General features: G+C 43.5%; 1 protein-coding gene across 2 annotated transcripts; it reads right to left on the bottom strand.

The window, feature by feature from the left end:
* Positions 1–3,012: 3,012 nt before the first annotated feature.
* B4GALT4 (beta-1,4-galactosyltransferase 4) lies at positions 3,013–20,998 on the bottom strand. 2 transcript variants are annotated; one of them, XM_042956150.1, is made up of 6 exons: positions 20,686–20,998; positions 17,167–17,399; positions 14,705–14,892; positions 9,721–9,843; positions 7,511–7,615; positions 3,013–4,001 (listed from the first exon to the last, which is right to left on the bottom strand). In XM_042956150.1, exons 1-6 carry the CDS (start codon positions 20,936–20,938, stop codon positions 3,869–3,871), a joined length of 1,035 nt encoding a protein of 344 aa, XP_042812084.1. In that variant the 5' UTR covers positions 20,939–20,998; the 3' UTR covers positions 3,013–3,868. The 2 variants fall into 2 exon arrangements, with proteins under 2 accessions (XP_042812084.1, XP_042812085.1); XM_042956151.1 differs by lacking the exon at positions 7,511–7,615.
* Positions 20,999–22,619: the final 1,621 nt, after the last annotated feature.

The raw sequence follows: 22,619 nt of genomic DNA on the forward strand, positions 1-22,619 counted from the left end.
ACCTACAGGGCTACTGGCAAGATAAAATTAAATAAAATAAAATCACACAGGTAACTTGGCCAATACAGAGCAAGCATTCAATTATTATTATGACCCACCCTTCACCAACCTCTCTTCCAAGGACCAAAATTACACACACACACGAGGTTTGATTTTGAGTTTTCAACAGTCATCAATGGAACAACGGACCCTTTGCTGGTACAGTCAAGCTCCCTGAGAGTGAGACCCTCTCAGCCAGTCCTCTGTGAACACCTTTCAGACCTCTGAGGGCCTCTTAGCAGGTATAAGATGGTCTTCAGTGTACTTAAAACCAGTGACGGTGGCAATAGCTTAAATAAGGTACTAAGGAATACATTTAAAATTTGGAAAGTGATTGGCAAAAAAGTACTTATGTAATATACCTGAATATGTTCCATCTTGTAGGACACGTTAATGGCTTTTGAGAAGAACTGTGTATATACAAAAATTGGAGAAAGTAGAGGTTTTGAGTCTAGCAGAAAATATCTTTCATCTCTCCTAAGAGTCCATCCACAGAGTATCTGGGACCCCTCGACAAACCTGTCCAATTGGGGTTTGAGTGGAAGTGAGGGGGCTAAGGGCAGAAAAACCAGGGAGGGAGTCAGGAAAAAAGTTCAGAGACCAGATGAGAATGAAACATACTTTTTAGATCACAGAAGATACCAAACTTCTCTGGGAAATAGGACAAAGATATATACACAGGAGAACTACCTTTGAAAATGAGAGAAGCCAGGTACCTGGGTGGCTCAGGCAGCTAAGCATCTGACTTCGGCTCAGGTCATGATCTCACAGTTCGTGAGCTCGAGCCCTGCTTCTGGTGAGCCCCACTTGTCTCTCTCTCTCTCTCTGCCCCCCATGGGATTCTCTCTCTCTCTGCTCTTGCTCACTTGTGCCCAGTCTATTAAAAAAAGGAAAAGAAAATGAGAGAAGCCAGCCCCCCTCCAAAAATTAAAAAATGAGAGAAGCCAAGATGAAGGCAATGTGGTCTTGAAGTCAGGACACCTGAGTGTGTGCCCTGACTCTGCCATTTACTAGCTGTGCCATTTCTGGCAAGTCCCCCACCTGTTCAGAACCTCTACTTCCTCATCTACCCTACTTATCTCAAGAGTCAACAGGACCAATAAAGTGTGCGTAAAAACATCACAAGAGCATAAAGAATCGTAAAACTGAGTGGAAGTGGAAGTGAGAAAAAAACCAACCCAAACTTTTAAAGGAGCACACTCTTCCAAGTATTTGTGATGTCCAAATAGACTGCACTCCTAATCCTTAGCAATTACGGTAGGCAGATCTACAAAGCTCAAAAACCTTGGCCTCTTTGTTGCAGTTGACAATGAGAACATACAGGGCAGGTATTGGGGAAACTTGGTTCCTATGAGGCTGAACTCCTCTGCCCAGCTGTGGAGAGAAGGAGGTGGATGGCAGCCATGAGCAGGCAGGTGTCACACCCCAGTGCAGGTGAAGTGGCATGGTAGAGAAATAGAGGTCTTTTTTTTTTTAATGTTTATTTTTGAGAGAGAGGGGGAGGAGCAGAGAGAGAGGGAGCTGGAGAATCTGAAGCAGGCTCTGCACTGTCAGGGCACAGTCAGTGCAGAGCTCAATGCAGGGCTCAAACTGAGATCGTGACCTGAGCCAGAGTCCGACACTTAACCAACTGAGCCAGTCAGATGCCCCGAGGTCTTAAAAAATTCTGTTCCACCTTGAGAGGTTTCACAATGAGTCATTTCAACGACTGGTGCATTATCTTGGTTGCAAGAATGATCTGAAGAGTAATAGGCATAGTACAGTGGTTTCTAACATTAAAAAAAAAAATGCAGATGCTTACTTGTCATTGAAAACACAGAATTTCCACATTGTAGTGGCTATATTCTGTTGCTATTTAATAAAAAACTGAATTCTCAAATACGGATCCTCAAATTCCTTGCACATATTATTCTCTTCCTTTACCCTCCCAACCATCACCTGGGACCCACAGCCTCCAAAGTGGGGATCCCTGGCATGGGCTTTGGCAATTACAACAGGGCAGTCTGCATATGATTATAATTAAGAGAATGTGGGACAGCATGCTAAAGATTCTGCAGAAAAGAGAGAGGATAGGAACATGAAAACCAACATTATTTTCTTTGCTAAATGGAGAAAAAACACAGCTTTTACTTGTCCTTACTAAGTTATACGTAAAGCAGGCCAGCCCTAGGTAAACCTGTCCTATCTATAAAATGTATCTTCCTTTCAAATTCTCATTCTCCACTTGGGAGGTGACTGCTGCCTTTCTTGGGAGCCCCAAACCCTCCTATTCCTTCCCTCTCCCTGTTTGGGAAGGACATTATTTACACTTACTGGCTAGCACTCGTTCATGTTAAAGTTTAACGATTAAAGTGTCATATAATAAGGATGGATGGAGAGACCCTGGGGCACAGTTGCATTAATGCTTGCTTAAGAACATCCACATCTACCTTATTTATGTGCCCATTCACTCATGCAAACAAAATATTATTTCTGTTCTGACCCAGAATCCATTTCCTATTACCTTCCTTAGATAATCCTTGCACATCCCTGCCCCCCAACCCCAGGAAGCTCAGCGGTTATTGGTGGCTTCTCTCCCAAATCACTGCTGCTGCCCAAGTCAGTGCCCCAGCTCCACCTTCCTTATCAAAGGCTTCCCAAGCCCTGGCCTCCACCCCTCCTATCCTATAACCAACCAGGTACGCCCCAGAGGCCAGTCCTGCTGCACCCAGTGCTGATGGTGGGGAAGGAGCAGGCACAAGAGGATGAAGAGAACAAAGGCATGATAGGCCCAGGAGAGGAGATGCAGAGGCAGCTGCCATGGGCCTGCCGCCAGTTGACAAAGGGGAAAAACAGGAAGAAGGAACAGAAGGATACAAAAAAAAAAGAAAGGGAGTAAGGGGACTCAGTCTCATTTGCTTGTAAACTGCTGAGGATTATGGATACTGAAATAAACACATCTACAGGCCTCAAACAACAGTGACAAACCAAGACTAGGCACCAAAAGCTTTTCCATATTTTACTACAGAGGTACTTTCGATCTATTATGAGTTAATATGTAATTTGTAAACAGCTAATTCATATCCTACACGTACAAAATCATTTTTACAAAAATACTTTAAAAACCAGTAGATAATGTGTTCCCTGCTGGGCTATTCCTGGGAAGACATGTCTGGGCAGGTGACCCCCAGGACAGGGAGCAGCAGCAGTGACCGGCACAACTGTGGCTGCTTCTCCATCACTGTCCTCCTCCCAGCCATTCATCCTCAAGTTCACCGCATCTTGATTCTTCACCTCTCTCCTCTCTTCTGAGGCCTTCTTCCCACCTGGGGCCCAGCTCTTCAGAGGAGCGTGCAGGATAAATGAATAACAGGTAGACTTCTTCGTACCTTTCTACCACAGACGAGAACAATTCTGGTTCTCTGAGACATTCAGCAATCCTATTTCCTGTGGGCTTTCTTAGCCCAAACTTAAATATCCTTCAATCCAAGTTCTCAAGTAGCTAGGCTTCATGGTATTCTTTGAGTAGTCCTTTTATACTCAGTCCTTCAAGTATCTATATTACAAGATTTAACCCTCAGGGGGAAAACAACCAAGAAAGCTGTCTTCTTCCAATTGTTTTACATCCCATATTACTTGGAGCTCTGCTAAGAAAATACAAAAAGAAAAAGTTCAGCTCGATAATTAGCTGCAACAAGTTCTTAATGTGTGCTACTAGTCCGAAAATTATTGGTCTCTAGCCCAAAATTATTGCAATGAAATATTCAGTTCTTCCGAATGTGTCTAGTCCAAAATTACTGCAATAAAATATTCAGTTCTTCCGAATGTCACCAGAAGATCCAAGGTCACGTCATGCACCAGACCAGAAATCCACCGTGATGTTGGTATATAAAGGATTATAATCCACAGAGAGTAATTTATAAATACAACTAGTCAACCCATCTGTTCTCCAGACTTGTGACACCTGATGTAAGAGCTTCATCCTAAAGATAAAAAGAACAGTGTAAATGGTAATGCAAGAATTTAACATATATTTCCATTGCTTTTTGCCCTGCCCCCAAATTTGACAAAAACATCTTTGTCAATTATCGTACCATCTGGATTTCCTGCTGCAAAAAGTTAATTTTCCCCATCTAAAGTAACAGGACACCAATGATAGCCATGTGTTCACGTGTCAGACCTCATGTTAAGACCCTAGGGGCCCATGATGGGAAGAGTCAATGCACCCAGTCTACAGGACAGAAGGACGCACAAGTAACACGGACACAATGCAATACGCACCATCCATTGCTAACAGGTCCTTGGCTAAGCTTCAGGGTATCTATGAATCCTCCCATAGTGCTGTCTGTAGGCAGGAGGGTACACACCTCTCCTAAGAGTCTCAAACAAAATCAGGATATATGTAGAAGAGGATGAATGAAGCAGAACCTGACTTCGTGAAGGAGTCTGGGGAGGGGGCGCGGAGAAAGTAGACATGACTGAGGCTTAGGAGAAAGGTGCAGGAAAGGACAACCAGGCAGGGTCATCATCCCATGCAAGATGCAGAGACATGCAAAGCAGCAGGATGCGCTTCAAGAAGCAGCAGCAATTGCATGGCAGGAGCCCGGGGATGTGGGGAGTGGAGCAGGTGGTGAGCTGAATTGGTCTCTAGGAATTTGGGGTGAAGAGCAAAACGTTTTGGTGACAGTATCAATGTGGACAGAGATCAGAAACACAATGAGCTAAGTAAGGTCAGAGAAAAATAATACAGTATGATTTCACTTGTATGAAGTTGAAAAACATATAAAACTAAACAATCTTTCTTACAGGAATACACACCTCTGGAAAAACAACAACAACAACGACAACAACAACAAAGAAACAGCAGAAATAACGATCATTATCACAAGTAATAATCACAAAAATTCAGGAAAGCGTGACCTCTTGGGTTGGGGGAAGGAAATGGGTATGGGGGGGGGTCACAGGTAACAAATATAATTTGGGTGGTGGGCACTACCACTGTTTATGGTACCAAGAATCTTCACACTTTTCAGACAATTTGTAAGTATTATTTTGCATCTATTCCATAATTAATTTTTTCTTAATTTAAAGATAAAAATGCACCTCTATGGACAAAGACTAGAAAGACGCATGGAAAACAGAAGTAGCTGTTTTGTTAAAGTTGCAGATTCTAACACATGGGCTAAAAGCCTTTTTTTTTTTAATTTTTATTTTTTTTTAATTTAAATCCAAGGCAGTTAACATATAGTGTAATAATGATTCCAGGAGAATTTAGTGATTCATCACTTATATACAACACCCAGTGCTCATCCTAACAAGTGCCCTCCTTAATGCCCACCACCCATTTAGCCCACCCCCCACCCAACGCCCTGCCAACAACCTCAGCTTGTTCTCTGTTTTTAAGAGTCTCTTATGGTTTGTCTCTCTCTGTTTTCATATTATTTTTGCTCCCCTTATGTTCATCTGTTTTGTATCTTAAATTCCATATATGAATGAAATCATATTTGTCTTTCTCTGACTTATTTCACTTAGCATAATACACCCAAGTTCCATTAAAAGCCTTTTAATATTGTTTTAAAGTATAAGCTCTAACAAAGCCCTATAATATTTTAATACTGTTTTTTTAATGTTTATTATTTATTTTTGAGACAGAGACTGAGTGTAAGCGAGGGATGGACAGAGAGAGAGGACGACACAGAATCCGAAGCAGGCTCCAGGCTCTGAGCTGTCAGCACAGAGCCCGACACGGGGCTTGAACCCACAAACCATGAGATCATGACTTGAGCTGCAGTCAGACACTTAACCGACTAAGCCACCCAGTCACCCCTAATATTGTTTTAAAATGTAGAAGAAAATATCAGAACAAAGAACTGTAGATTCTTCAACTACAGTCCCATAAAGAACTGACTTATCTGTCAGGTTCCTGGGTGAAAAGTCTAATTCCTGCGGCAAGAAAAGTATATGGTAAGCCTAGAACAGCTCATCACATAGGAGCACAGGTAAGGGAGCTCTCAAAACTAGTGTAGCTATGTCAGAGGACTCAGGAGTCAGCCTGAAGAAGATTCCACTTGCCAACAATGAGATAAACTGAGCATTGAAAAGAATATTACCTACATCCTGAAGGATGCTAGGGAACATCAAGTCATCATTTTGAAAAATCAGCACTGATTCTTTCCCTTTATCTGCCTTTTCTATAAGAACCATACCTTGGCATACTCAAACAGATGAAGGCAAGGCCTTCTTTGCAGAAAAATCTAATAAATGCAGAAGGCATGATAGAATATCAGAATTTTATGATTCCCAGTGGAATAATAAATATATTCAATGAGCACCGATGGCTGATAAAATCATCAGGTGAAAGACTGATGGGGAACCTGGATGGGACTGGTAGCACCTAAATCCACAGATCAATCGGGGCGCCTGGGTGGCTCAGTCGGTTAAGCGTCCGACTTCAGCTCAGGTCACGATCTCGCGGTCCGCGAGTTCGAGCCCCGCGTCGGGCTCTGGGCTGATGGCTCGGAGCCTGGAGCCTGCTTCCGATTCTGTGTCTCCCTCTCTCTCTGCCCCTCCCCCGTTCGTGCTGTGTCTCTCTCTCTGTCTCAAAAATAAATAAACGTTAAAAAAATTTTAAAAAAAAATAAAAAAAAAAAAATAAATCCACAGATCAATCTTAATATCACAAAGAACCAACAAGCCATCATATCTTCCAGTTGTGATACAAGAAGAGAGATGTGACATCATTGATGAAGTGTTCTAACCCTGAACAGTACTGCACTCTGTTCAAGCCTCCAGATCTAACTCCCAGCTTACAAGGGAATATAGAGGTCAGAGGCACATATGAAGTTATACCACCAGGATGCAAGTCACAAAATCCACAAGGTATAAAATTGCAGGAGACAAGTGACCTGATTTGTTCAACAAATAAAATGCAGCAGGCAAAAGGTAGTAGAGAGGTAATCTACAGACTGAGAGATTTCAGAGAGATCATCCAAATGCAATGTGTGGATTGTGTCTAGATTCTGATGTGAATAAACCAACGGTTAAGGGAAAAAAAATTATGAGACGATCAAGGAAATCCAAACACTAAGTGGATATTCGATGATATTAAAGAAGTACTGTTAATTTCATTTGAGGTATACTGGTTTCATTTTAGGTATACTGGTTTCTTTAAGACTTCTTATATTTAAGGATACATACTGAAGTATTTACACAGGATATGCTGTGATATCAGATTTGCTTATAAATAATCTAGTGGGGGAGGAAGAAAAAGCAGGAGAAGGGAGAGAGGATGTGAGTTGGTAACTGTCGCAGCTAGGAATGGGGCACATGAGGGTTCCATATACCCCTCCCTCTACTTTTGTGTCTGTTTGAAAACTGCCTTAATAAAAAGCTTTGAACAAAAGAAACTGGCTCATCTGATTGAATTCAGCAGACCTCACTGACAGAAGAAACTAAGCAGGTAGCCTGCCAGCCATATGAATCCAGGACTTACCGTTCTATATTCACCTCATTGCCTCTGTCTCTAGTGTGGAAGATCATTGTATATTTACCCACATTAGGCATTGGCCGGATTATTTTCATTCTATGAAGCTCAACCCTAGAAGAATAATAGAAGTGTTTTTTTAAAAAAAGTCTATCCCACTTCATCTACCACTAGATACTTAAGAAGAATCATTTGCAAAAATTTACATATATGTACACACACACACACACACACACACACACACACACAGTCACACAGAGCTTGATTATTAGGATATTAGAATATTAAAATTAGGATATTAAAAAAAAGCAATCTTCTAACATCCGGCCTCAGGTAGCAAGTCTATAAAAGAATCACATTTAACCTTTATTATTGGGGTACAAAGGGGAGGTGTCAATTTATAGTTTGTCATTTTCTAAAACACCTCAGGAAACTTTTATGTTCAAGTCATTGGTTTATTCATAGTTATTAGTCAAGAACAACTCTGGAGACCATGATGTTCTTCTCAAATGAAAGCAAAACTGGGGTCTCCCCCTGCCTTGAAGCTGAGGAGGATCAAGAAGATAGTGAAGTCACATAATACATGCAAGATTCTATTAGTCATCCCATCTGGACAGTGAAATGATTTGGGGAACATGAGGGATACTGTTTACCTCTAGTCCTTGCTACTCTTGCCCAGAAATCTATCAGGTGCCCTGTGTTTACTTCATAAGCCACAGCCACACAGGCTGCCAATGGGCCGGGCCTTAAAGTACTGATGCCCATCACTATGACCATTCCTATGGAGCCTGTGGTGAGGGAAATCCATTCTCTCCTGCCAGAAACATTCCAGAGACTCTCAGCCGAGACATGGGAGCAAGACCAACATGGAGCCCTGGCTCCTTCACACTAAAGCACTGGGGCAGTTCTGGCAGTCACACATCTATTACTTCAGAACCCCAGCTAAGAAATGTCCTTCAGAGGGGCACCTGGGTGGCTCAGTCGGTTGAGCATCCGACTTCGGCTCAGGTCATGATCTCACAGCTCATGAGTTCGAGCCCCATGTTGGGCTCTGGGCTGACAGCTCAGAGCCTGGAGCCTGCTTCTGCTTCTGTCTCCCTCTCTCTCTGCCCCTAACCCACTCGCATTCTGTCTCTGTCTCTCTCAAAAATAAAGAAACATTAAAAAATAAAATAAAATAAAAAAGAAATGTCCTTTCTAAGAGGCAACAGTAGGAGGAAAGAGGGTCTCCCAATAGCCCCAAAAGCCTTATTATTAGAAGTCTGAAGATACTCGCCTCAATTGAGGCTACTGAATACTTATTCTTGGGAGCTAGGGATAAGACTGGGTCACAAAACCCAAGTTTGGCAGGGAGGGGGGAGCTGAGAGAAGAGTCCAGACATACTCCCTTTGAGCCCCCAGAGCAGAAAGTAGTGCAAGAGAACCTGAGGGTAATGCCAGCAACCCTGAGTCTGGCTGGGGTGTCAGGCCAGCAGTTGCTCCCACTGTGGGGGGCTGGCTAATGCATAAGGGTGAAAGGGAATCTTGGTCTGATCCTGGGTGTGCCACTCCTCACAGGCTGTTGGCATTCTCTGCTCTGGAAATTGAGAACTGTGCCAGGATTCCCTGGTGTCTGGTCAAAAGCACAGGCTTATAGGAGTGTCTGGGTGGCTCAGTTGGTTAAGCATCAGACTTTGGCCTAGGTCATGATCTTGTAGTTCCCAAGTTCGAGCCCCGCATCAGGCTCTGAGCTGACAGCTGTTGCAGACTCTGTGTCTCCCTCTCTCTCTCTGCCCCTCCCCCACTCAGGGTCTGTCTCTCTCTCTCTCTCTCTCTCTCAAAAATAAATAAACATTAAAAAAAAAAAAAAAGCTACAGGCTTACAATAGGCTCTCTGGCCACTTTCCTCAAATTGCAGTTTTACAGAGTTCTGGACCCTGTCTCTGTAAGTAATACCCACCAAGTCCGCAGAAACCCCCATCGACACTTCTGGTCTCTAAACACCCGCGAGCCAGAAACAAACGACCCTCCATCATTTCTGAACTGCCAATGGCGAACGGCAATTTGGGCCATCCCGCCCTCCCCCTGCCCCCTGCCCCCTGCCCCCTTTTAAGCCGGACTCCACGGCCTTATGACCTCCTGGACTGGCATCTAGAGGAACTATCCACAAATGAGGGTTTCCAGAGCCACCACTGATAGACAGCAGAGCCCCATGAAGGGGACCTATCCCTGTTGTTCACCTGAGTCTGAGGTCATCGTCTTCGCCTCCCCATCCCCAGTAGTTGTTAGAGAATCCATTCACCTTGAAAAATTGCTCTCTGCTTAGGGCAGTAACACCCCCAAAATATCCGTTGTAACGTAACCTGGAGCAAAAGAGAGGAAAGAGAAGGTAACATTAGCACAAGGCCGTCTGTTCTCCACACACTCTTCAGAAATCTCTATTTCAGGCCTGGCATTCTAGGAACAGTCTGAGGACCAGGCACTTTCATCCATCCACTCCTACTTGACATCCACCTCCCCCAACGTTCCTGGCCTTCCCTGTCTGCCCTTCTTTCCTGTCGACGTAAGTGCTCACGTCCGCTCACTAAGCAAAGTGCTATCCACCTGTTACTGTGAATGTTTGTGTGTGGAGGTCTACAGAGGTACCTGTAAATGTGCAGCACGACATCAGGGTGAACAACAGATTTCATCTCACGTGCCAATCCAGTGAATAGTAATGGCTGCCAAAGGCATGGGGTTAAGGATTCTGAGGCAGCCTCCAGTTTCAGCATGAATGAATGCCATGATGAATATACTGTTTTTTTATTTTTACTTTTTTTTTTTTTTTTGGCGGGGGTCAGGTAGAGAGGACACAGCTCCTACCCACACTTTGTATGCAAACTCCACTTCTCTGCATGCAAATCTCCATCTCATTGTCCGTGTGGTGGAGAAGCCAAGGCACCTCAACAATCCTGAGGTTTCTGGCTTGGGTAACAAGGTAGATGACACAGTCTTTAAAAAAAAAAAAAATAGAAGGGCGCCTGGGTGGCTCAGTCGGTTAAGCATCTGACTTTGGCTCAGGTCATGATCTCACGGTGTGTGGGTCCGAGCCCTGCATTGGGTTCTGTGCTGACAGCTCAAAGCCTGGAGCCTGCTTTGGGTTCTGTGTCTCCCTTCTTCTCTGCCCCTCCCCCACTTGTGCTCTGTCTCTCTGTCTCTCAAAAATAAATAGATGTAAAAAAAAAAAGTTAAAAAAAAAAAGAGTACACAGAACAATAAGAGAAAGACAGTGAATTATGTTTTGGATAAGCTGAATTTGAGATACCCCTAGTGCTTTTGCTAGTGGGCAAAAGGATATAGGGTTCAAGTTCAAAAGAGAAGAGTGGCTACAGATACGGCTTTGGAACTAAGATGTCAAGAGGCAGTAGCTGAAGGGGCAGGAGTAGGAGACATGGCCTGAAGACAACATAGTAGGTGATAAGAGAGCACAGAGTGGAGCTATGTGGATACGATAAGAAAAAGGGAAGGGAGAAGAGGTCAAGAAGGACCTTCAGAGGTCAGAGAGCACCTCCCAGTCATACGGACTCTTATGGATTATTGGCACACAAATTAGCATATCTGAGAAATAAAGATAACCCCTGAATATCACACTGTAACAATTCAGAAATGCAAATGAGGGCAGCTTAATAACTTAGATGTTACTAAATAAAAAGGTATGAATATATGGAGAATTTCTAACTTTAATTAACTTCACTTCAAAGTATTCCAGGACCAATTAAATATTTCTGCTTTGCAGAGCACCTGGGCAACTCAGTAGGTTAAGCATCCAACCCTTGATTTTGGCTCAGGTCATGGTCTCACATTTGTGAGATAGAGCCCCACATCTGGCTCTGTGCTATCAGCAGATAACTAGGGATTCTGTCTCTCCCTCTGTCTCTTATCTCCCTCCCCCGCTTGCACTCTCTCTCTCTCAAAATAAATAAAAATACACTTTAAAAAACAAACAAAAGGAAAGATCAATAAACACATAGGCATTGCTATCTAACAGGTGGAGGCAGTCCCAAAAGCCAATTTGTAATTCAGCTATTTCTATGTTCTGAGTATAGATGGGGAGGCCCTGTTTAACCCACAGGGGAATAGATTTACTTATAACCCCTCAACCTAAAATTCTAGAAAATGGTATTACAACAACCTAAAGTAAACAAAAGGAATGCAGGGCTCAGAAAGCAGCTGTTACTGGCCAAGACACCCACTGCAGTGACTTGAAGCCATGGCCACTGGACTCTGACAAGGGATTAAGGACCTGAGACCAGCAGCTTCATCAGGACACAGAGCAGCATCACTGCCCAGGCACAACCTGCCAAGCACCAACAATGGGTCACCAGAAGAGAACCAGCATCACTGATTTGGGAGTGATGTATTAAATAACCACTATCCACTGTGTGCAAAACCGCTGGCTAGATGCTGTAACAGGTAGGCCCTGCCCTCAAAGAGCTTATAGTCTAACACAAGAGGCAAACTTCATCAGCGTTCTGAGGAAGGAGATGCCGTGCATCAGGGGGCCAGCAGGTGGGTCTGGGAGGATTCAGATAGGTAGGAAAATGGGGAAACTCTTGGTGGTCAGAACTCCATGAGGAAAAGTGGAGAGAGACACAAAGGAGGGCTGTCTGGGAGCACCCAGAAAGCAGTGCAGATGCAGTGGGAGGTGCCGTAAGAAAGGTTTAAGGAACTCTTAGTTTCCCAGCTGTTTCTTAGATGGCTAACGTCTATGTGTTTATTGATCTTTGCTTTTGGTTTTTCTTCTTACCAGGAAAAGCTTAAATATTAAATTGGCCTTGGAACAGTTTTTTTTTTTTTAAAGGGCTGTAAGGGCCAACGGTAGGGAAAACATCATCATAAAATAACAGTAGAGTCCTTGAAGAAAGCAGGCAGGTACCAAAGGAATTCTTGGCAGTAAAATTTCCCACAGGCTGGTCCAGGGCTTCATCACTGATCCATAGTCAGTAGGATAAACAAGATTTATTTCTGGCCTCATCAGAGTCTGAGACAGTTAGGGCAAATTACTTCAAGTTCTTCCCTCTGCAGGGTAAAAACTTCTTGTACTTCTCCTCATGGGGCTGTGGTAACAATGATTAAAGCTAAAGTGCGTGGGGTTTTAAGCTCTGTGACTCAGTGAAACGTAGTGACCAGCAGGGAGAAGACACTTAGCTACCTTCAACCCCACCTGCCCTCCAGGCAAATAGAGGGGCTTTGCCCAAAGTAACAAAGGTAAGAAGTAGGTAAACGGAGATAAGAGCAATTCCTACATTACTTGCACTCACCTCTCTCTGGCCCCAGAAGATGAAGCGGTTTACATGATTCATATAAAGAAGTAGAAAAATGTAAATAACAAACAACCAGGACCAGAGGAAAACTTAAATCAGAACAGAAGATTAACATGGGAAATATATTAGAACTCTGATCTACAGATAGATTCTTCTCTCAGCTTCTGAAAGAAAGCCATGGGTTTGGCTCAGAACTTCTTACATCCAGATCAGAAGAGAAGACACATTCAATCACCTGATTCCTATTAAGAAAACCCTACCAGTTACTCAAAGACGACAAAGGCTCTCTGATATCTAGTTATAAAAGAAATGTCTGGCCAGTTACGAGAACAAATCAAAACATCAAGATTCATACAGGGGCTGCTTTTAGAGTAAGTAGCATCTGATTGTGGCACTGAAGTTTTGCTGAAAATTTATTTCCAGCAGAAAAGCCCAAGAATTCAGATTCTTGAGGTCTGGCTTTAAAAAAAAAATCTAGAATCCCAACAGAAAGCCTTTAAACAATCCCGTGTAGCTACACTCTGAAATAAACAACGAAAACAATCTTGTATGATTATAATGTCTTGTCACAGATGTTCAGAAAGAATTGGACCCTATGAAAGGGTCAAAGTACAGGTGTTCTGTGTTATATACATGGTGATAGCTTATTAATTTTACGCAGATGGTTGACATGCTTCTGAAAATGCCAAGGTACCCTGACATAATAAGCTGCTTTCTTCCATGCAGAGGTGGCTCTAGGAGACCAGAAAACAAAACGTCCAGGTAAGAATCAGGATATAATTCCTCAAAGGAAAAAAATCCTGTGATTCTCTTCCAGACCCCTCCCCTGCCCTCTGGCTCCACTATCCCTGCCTAATTCAGGAGCATGGCATCTCCTCTCCCAGCTTCTCCCCTCTGCCTCGCTCCACTCAATACACTAAAGGCCAGCAATGAGCTTTGTCCTGTCATTCTGCAGCTGTAACCATGGGTCAGATGCCCCCCAGTCCCTTCCACAGGAAATCCAACTTCCTCAGCAGACTGAACGAGGCCTGCATAATCTGCCTACCCTCATCTCTTGCCTGTCCTCCCTCCACCATCCCAGACATTCATTTTCCAGCCCGAATGAACTACCTGCGTTTCCCCCCAAAACCACGCCATGTTCTCTCTTGCTTTCACGTCTTGGAAGCTGGGAAACTCCCACTGTTGCACAAGATGAAGGTGCCATGTTCTCTGGGGAAGAGCTTTAGACCCTTCCGTAAGTGTTTCTTAAAGACCTTGTGTGCTCACCCATTGTGGCTTATTCTAGGCATTTGTTTATATCCCAAGTGTACATGGGGCTTGGGTTCAAAGTCAGTAAGGCTGAACAGAAGCTATGTGTCTGCTCAGAGGTGGAGGGGATGGAAACGAAGATAGAAATGATGGTGGTGTCTAAGCAATTCTCACAGTGGTTGTGAGAGTGAGGAACTTGTCCTGGGTGTCCTGCCCCTGAACAGACTATTCAGTGGATATGCCCTTCCCCACTCTCCCTCAGAACCCTGGGAAGATGTCACAGTCTGAAAAGAAGAGTCAGTTTCACAACAGAGGCCTAAACGTTGACCGAAGGGGCATGCTCTCGTTGCCTGCTAGAAGGGGAAGTCAGGGACACCTACTCAGTGTGGACTTGCTTGTGAAAGCTGCACCGTGGGGGCGCCGTGGGCGGGGCTGGCCCTCATTTGCAATGCCTGGATTGCCTTCCCTATCCTGTTCTTTCCCTTCCTCTTTCATCCTCTGCCAGGGTTGGTATAATTCCTGTTTTGAACTCTAAGTGATACGTCCTGGACCATTTTTCCTGTTCTTTATTTTTCTATAATAGTCTGGACACTACGCCCCCCACAGCTTTGATGACAACAGAGCGAGTTTCTCCGCCTACGCAAGCCCTGGGCAGAGCCACCGTACCGCTTACCTGTACCCAGTGCTGTTCCGGCCAACCACCAGATGCTTGGGCTGCTCCTCACACTTATAAATGTTCAAGTCATTCTCGGGGACCAGGTCCACATCGTGGAAAATAAAGCAGTCCCAGTTTTCATCCTTGAGAGCTTCTAGATAGCCCACATTCAAGAGTTTGGCTCGATTAAACTTTTTACTTCCAGCCTATAGATACAGAAATTAAAACTTGAAAAGCTCCGGAGATAAGGTTTCACACCATGCCTCTCTTCAGTTCAGAGGCAAGAGCTGGAATTATTCTTTCCAAAGCACAAGAATATACTTGTGACATGAAGATCTAACAGAGTAGATGTGATCATAAATGACCACTTGCTTGTGTGTTTGTTTTTTTTTATATACATTTACATTCTAAAAGCTATAAACATGCCTTGAAATGGACAGTTGCTGTTTAATGCGTATAGAGTTTCAGTTTTGCAAGGTGAGTAATTTCTAGAGAGTGCTTACACAATACTGTGAATATACTTCACACTACTGAACTGTATGCTTAAAACCAGTTAAGATGCACTTTTAGTGACTGTGAACCTGGGGAGATTCCGGCAGGGCTCAGGGTGTCAGATTTCACTGTTCTCCCAGCCCATCAACCTTGCCTTGAAGCCCCTCAATAAAATGGTTTGATCCAAAAAAAAAAAAAAGTTAAGATACTAAATTTCATGTATATTTCACCACAATTTTTTAAAAGGTCATACTTTTAAAATACAAATAAAAATAACTCAAAAAAATTTTTTTAAAAACATACATTTATTCCACATAAAACCATAAACCTTCTTACATGGTAGTCATGCCAATTACCATCATTGCTTTACTGTTTAACTTCTAGCTAATCCAATCTTACCCTATGTAACAAATTTGCACTAAGCTTCTAAGAGACACAGCTTGCCAGAAAAACAAAAACAAAAAAACAAGAAATCTGGACCTATAAACAGAAGTTATTGGGGTGAGGGGTGGCTCAGTCAGTGAAGCGTCCAACTTCAGCTGAGGTCATGATCTCACGGTCTGTGAGTTCGAGCCCCGCATCAGGCTCTGTGCTGACAGCTCCTGAGCCTGGAGCCTGCTTCAGATTCTTTGTCTCCTCTCTGCCCCTCCCCTGCTTACATTGTCTCTCTCACTCTCAAAAATAAACAAACATTAACATTTAATGGCAGAAGGTAATCCTCATAGTGACCTCATGGAAAGGGATTCATCACTGGGTAAGAAGAGAACACAATTCAAACAATAATATGAACAAAGCTATGTAGTATGAAAAAGATTTTACGGAATTAATTTTTTATGGCTATTTGGATCAAATTCCTTATGAATAAATTCCAGTTTAATAAACAGTTTATCATAACAGAAGTACAGGCAATTCTCAAGTTACCACAGTATTTTCCTGAAAAGAATAACAAAGCACACATATTTTTTCTAGTCACAAAATACTGTACATTGGGGGTTGGTGTCCTGAGTAAGGATGGAGAATGACTAACAATGTTAAAAAGAAAAATAAGCATAAACCAATAGTAAAATTTTGTTTCAAATCCTAAAAAATGGCCCCTGGTTATTAAAAAGTATACACTGCAGAACTGCATCTTCTGATTTGTCGAAAGTTGTCCTAAAACAAATACTGCTGGTTATAAAATGCAGTTAATGATTTTGAATATGAAGCATGCAGTTAATGATTTTGCATTCTTGTCATCTGTAAGGATTTGAGGGGAAATTATTTGGATGGTCTGGGACAATTTGGGGGAGCTAGACACGGATATTTAAGTGGATATCTTATTTTTTTTTTCAATAAACATTAATACCAAATACAGGCATCTTTCATCAGCCACTCTACTTAGAGCTAAATTCTTCAAAAGCAGCCTACACTTATCACTTACTGTATACCTACTAAATTGTCCTCTGGAAGCCTAATACATGAGTTGAGAAAGTGAAAACGAAACATAAAATGTTTTATATAATAAAAGTTATAGTCAGAAAGGAGGAAACAGTCCTAGAACTCCATGGCTATTAACACAGTAATCTGTAGGATCCCCTGCCTAGATCCCCACTGAATAGCGATGCTCAATAATGAAAAATTCCAGCATCTCATCGTGCAGTGTATAGCAGCTGCAGGAGGAAATATAAGGTAAATCTCAGGAGAAAATCTTTGGGCAGTCATTGGCTAACAGAGAAGGGCTCACACAGACAAAAATAAAACAAACCAGACTTCCTCCAGAGGTTCACATCAGAGGCAGTAAAACTCCCAGCACTTAGTCTGATTATTCCACACTCTGAGACAAGAATTTCCTTTACTCCTTTCATGGATAAATGAGGTAGGAGACCTTTTCTTTGGTGACAGTTTGGTGCTCCTTTTACCTAAGATACCCAGAGGGCCAAGTCCCTCGGTCTCTCCTCACAGAGAGGAGGACTGGGAGGGCAGAGCCTGGGTGTGCCCCCCACACTCACCTGGTGGATGACGTAGATGCCATAGTCCAGCTGCTGCCTCTGCAAGAAGGGATGGAGGTGTTCGAGCAGGTACAGCAGGTGTTTCTCTCGGTTCCGGTGTGGAATGAGGATGGCGACCCGCTGGGAAGCCTTACATTCCTCGGGGTGATACCGGCCTCTGTGCACTTTGGGATTTTTTGCCTCCACTTCTTCCAGAGTGAGATCTGGTTTGAAAACGAGCTTGTTTTGGCCCCCTACAATAAAAACAGGACACAGGAAAGAACAGTAGCTGTCTCATCAAGGGCTGATAGGATTATATGAGCACTGACCTAAAGCCCTTAGAACATTGCCCAGCACACAGTGAGGACCATGAGTGTCAGCTTTTATTATTATTACTTTAAAGCCTCTTTTGGTCATGAACTATAACCAGAGTCATGTGACCCAGGGTATTTTCTGCAAAAGCAAGTAAATGACATATGAGAGCATTCTCTTGTGGCGGGGTAACCAACTCTGGGTCTGTGATTCATCCGTACAGAGGAGATGCATCTGTCCCACTGACCATGGTCAAGAGCCAAGATCAGGGCTAGACTGAATAACTTCAAATTTGCTCGATCCCCTTTTCCTTCTCAAAATTAAAACTCAAGAGCATTCCATGGAATCAAGCTCACGCTCAAGGCCATTTTCCCATTCTTTCCATGAGCTCCTGGGAGCTATCCTAGCTCCCTGAAGGTAAAAACCATGAAAGGAAATAGCAACTAGCCTCCTGCCTAACCCAGCAGTAACATGTATGTGCAACATCACAATTCTCCCATTGTGCATGGTAGCAGACATCCCAGTGGAGCATTTGCTCAGCGAGTCTGGACACAGCCTAACTGGATGAAACCCAGCGCCACCCATGGGAACCGACCTCATGCAAGGCTTTACAGATCAGGCTGAAGACACTGGCCCTCCTCCTCAATCTGAATTAACAGGGAATACTGACTGGTAAGAGAAGAGGCAGAGCTTTGGATAGAGAACTCAGCCACGCTTTTTTTTAACTCCATATATACTGGCCGGGCCATAACATCTCAAGATGCTTGCATGTTGTGCCGTCCTCTCCTGAACAAAGCAGTCACAGCTCCCTCCAATGTGTAAGTCACCACACCTTGCTCCATGTGACCACTGCTGTCCTGGCCACGGCTGCTTAGACCAGGCTCCAGTGTCCGTGAAGTGGCTGAAAGACTCGGCCTAATGGCACCAAGGGCAAATAACTGCTTCCAGCCACCTACAGACAACAACCAGCCTCTAGGAAAGAGCCTTTCCTGAAGGTATGACACATGGAGTTGGCAGGCAGAAATGCCCTAAAAACAAACAGTAAGAAAGGGAGGGACGTGAAAGGCAAGCTACCAGAGCTGCTGCCAGGCCGTAGAGCAGCCGGAAGATGATGGTGCGGCTGTTGAGATGGCTTCCCATGTAGCCTGTTATCAAGCCCCACCATGTGAGTTAACCCACGCCTCTATTCTTGGCCCCTGAAAGAGCCCCATGCGACAAGTCTGATATAAGCTAGTCCCCTTGCTCACTTTCTCATTGTCTTAACTTTTCAGGTGCCCTACCCTTCTAGAGCCTGCTTCCATTCACTATTAGTCTCCCTACCACTCCTTTGGGATCTTCTCCAATTTTGTTTCTTCTTGGGTCACTAATGGCCCATGTTACTTCATCACTACTTTTGTCACCTTCTTAATCCAGGTACTTCCTCAGTATTATGTCATGGCCCATGTATTTTTATGAAAACTTTAATTGCTTAAATATGTTGTAAGGATTTTGAACAAGGGAGACAGTACAGTCAGATGTGCAGTTCAATGCCTCATTTTCCTATCTCAACTTGTGTAACTTGTGAGCAGAACAATTTCCCTCAGGTAATCAGGAGTGATATTTTGGCTGTTCCATGACTGAGTAAAGAGAAGCAGTATGCCAGTAGAAACACAGCACAAGGCTGTGATTCAGTGAGGAAAGAGTCTGCAGGTTTTCGTTCAGCTAAGAGCAAGAAGCTACCCCACGGGGGGCTACTTTAGTGTATGTACTTTTCTGAGACAGAAGGAATCTCAACTGGATTTTTGATGAACAAACAGGAATCCACCAGGCAGACAGAGATTGAGGAAAGGCATTCTGGAAAGAGGAAACAGTATAAGGCTCAGAGGAGTATCTGGAGAACTACAAGTGCTTTGATGTTCTGGAGAATCAGAGGTCTCATATAATCCACAAAGATTCTAATATTGCTGTGGAGCTTTTCCTCTCTAATCAGTGTGTTCCATAGAACCAATTTACCATTAATTTATTTTTTTATTATTATTTTTTTAATGTTTATTTACTTTTGAGAGAGAGAGAGAGAGAGAGAGAGAGGCAGAGTGCAAGCAGGGCAGAAAGAGAGGAAGACACAGAATCCCAAGCAGGCTCCAGGCTCTGAGCTGTCAGCACAGAGCTCAATGCCAGGCCTGCACCCACGAAACACAAGTTCATGACCTGAACTGAAGTTGGACGCTTAACCGACTGAGCCACCCAGGCACCCAAACCAATTTACTGTTAATTTAAACTGAAAGGCAAGACATCGAAGGGGAATCAGAACATACAATATATTTAAGAAATAAACACTAAAGATGACATTGAAAAACCTACTCAGTCCTGTCCCTTGACTGCATACTTCTGGCCATGGGAATGCTAACAGATGTGACATGAGTGGATTTCTCCACCTGTGCTCTTATGTCCTGTGGATGCCAGGAGAAGGACATCCTCAAGTGAGCTCATTGGTCTCAGGTGGAAAAGGTAAGACATATGGAGCAGAGCCACCAGCCTAAATCAGTGCACCCCCCAATTCATCTGGCAGACTTGTGAACGAAATACATGCCTGTGGATGTGAGAATTCTGTGGCTTGACAATAAAATTGGGTATGCTCGTATAATGGAAAACTATACATCAGCAATATAGACACATCTCACAAACATACTGTTGAACAACAAAAGCCAGACACAAAAGATTACACATCGTGTTTCTAATTATGTAAAGCTTAAAAACAGGAAAAATCTAAAGGATGGTGTTAGAATCTTGAAGTAAGGGTCATGACTGAAAGAAGCACGAGAGCTCCCAGGGTTCCAGAAGGATTCCAGCTCTTTTTTTTTTTTTCATTTTTTTTTTTTTTTTTAACGTTTATTTATTTTTGAGACAGAGAGAGACAGAGCATGAACAGGGGAGGGGCAGAGAGAGGGAGACACAGAATCGGAAGCAGGCTCCAGGCTCTGAGCCATCAGCCCAGAGCCCGACGCGGGGCTCAAACTCACGGACCGTGAGATCGTGACCTGAGCTGAAGTCAGACGCCCAACCGACTGAGCCACCCAGGCGCCCCAGGATTCCAGTTCTTAATGTAACATACTGATGACACAGGTATATGCATTTTGTGAAACTTAACCAAGTTGTACACTTCTGATTTTTATGCTTTTCTGTATCTATAAATGTGATATTTAATTAATAAGTTTACACAGCACTTGAAAAAAAGAAAAAAGAACTTACTGAGGTATGGAGACACAGAAGGGCAGTTGTTGAGGTCTGCTTCTTTCACGGATGCTTCCTGAGTCAGAGTTTTTCCCTTCCCCCAGACTAGGACCTTGTTGAAATTGGCCATGAAATCCTTTGCTTTAGGAATCTCTTGAATAGCACCCACAAAGTAGTTACTGGTGGCCCACCCAAGCACTGTCAGGCATAAGAGAAAAAGCAACAGTAACCGGAACTTGTAGGAAAGGTGGAAAGTCACGAAGAAGCCCATGTCTGTTATTACGTGAGGATTATGTCTCTCTCCGCTTCACTGCAGGGGAAGCTTCGAGTTCAACTCTTGTAATCTGATGGCAAACTTGGTGACAACTGAAGATGCAATGCCTGCTTTTGTTCAGTAATTCCGCTCCAAAAGTCTCTGGAAGGCAATCACAAAGACATGTTGTTTCACATGGAAATCCTATCCTGAATGATTCACATCAGTGCAAACTGAAAGTCTATTCCCAGCGGATCTTGACTAACAGGAATGGGAATTCTCCAATGAGGGGTTTGAGATCAGAAAATCGGATTTCAGAGGTCGAAGGTTCCAACCAACTATACATCCCAGGAGTTACCACCCAGGCTGTCTGTCACCCAAGAGGAAAAGGCATTTCCAGATGTCACACAGGAGGAGAGGGCAAAGAGGAAGCTGTGAAAGCCTCCTCAGTACTGAGTCGGGCACGACCCAAAATACAGCTCCCCAATTTTTTCTTTAGTGGCCCCTTCCTAGCACAGCTTTAATAGACGGTTAGCAACATGTAAAAATCTTGTATTTTGACTCAAAGAGAAAATAAGGAGAAAGACAAAAGCTCTTCTCTGTGACAGCTAGAAAAACACGTTCCTCAACAACAGGCATTAAAGTCCAGGATGTTGCAGCTATAAATGTTACATTCACAACGAGGCACTGGCACAGGGCACATCCCAACAGGTGAGGGTGAGGGCAAGAAACATAAGAGAAGGCCAAGACAGGAGCTCAGTAATCTGTAAGACTAACAGGTGGAACTACAGTGCAGTGTTTAAGATCAGTGGTTTGGATTTAGGCAGAAACTACAGCTCCACCACGTATCAGCCATGACACCTCAAGTCAGTCACTTGACTAACTTCAGTCTCTTTACCTGTAAAATCGGGATAAAAACAGTACCTCCCTGGAGAGGTTACTGTATGACTGAACAGCCTAATGTATTAATACATAAAGTGTAGCCCATGCCTGACGCACAGAGAGCACCAACTACGTGCTGACCACCACTGTTGTTATTGTCCTGTTACTTACATAAAGTGACTCTAAGGATGGCCAACAGGTGGGCACACTGGTGGCTGCCCCAAGCACCACTCTATCATACTGTATTTCTCACTGCCAGCTGATGAACTGCCATTCTTCACGAGCATGTGGTGGAATAGCGTGAACTCACTTCTGAAAGGTCACTATCCTCTCAGTTCTTGACAAAAATCCAGTTTCTGAAGCCACAAAGCTGATGGCCCACTCTGGACCATGTGAACATATTAAGGTGATGAAGGCTACTTGGCAAGTCCCCCAAGGACACAGCCAGCAATCCCCCCCCCGCCACATGTTCTCTGCATTGCCAAAACCACATCTGCCCTCAAATTCTAAGTGTGCTATCAGAAGGGGATAGAAAATGCTAAAGCCACAGCAGCGATAATCTCCACAGCCAAACATGCCCTCAGTTAAATGGACAGTTAAATGGAGACCAAAATATTTTCTGTGCCAAGTAATAACATGAAAACAAGTATGATCAAATCTTAAATAAAAGAAAAACAGAAATAAACTGTACATGTGTATGATACTACTCAAACTACAGAAATAAAACTCCAGAGAGAAATATTAGCCAAAAGCTAACGAGAACTGCATGAAGAGTAGGGATTAGCCAAGGGTACTTTTTTCTATTTTTGGAATTTTG

Source organism: Panthera leo, chromosome C2 (assembly GCF_018350215.1).
Source record: "Panthera leo isolate Ple1 chromosome C2, P.leo_Ple1_pat1.1, whole genome shotgun sequence".
NCBI classification, from domain to species: domain Eukaryota; kingdom Metazoa; phylum Chordata; class Mammalia; order Carnivora; family Felidae; genus Panthera; species Panthera leo.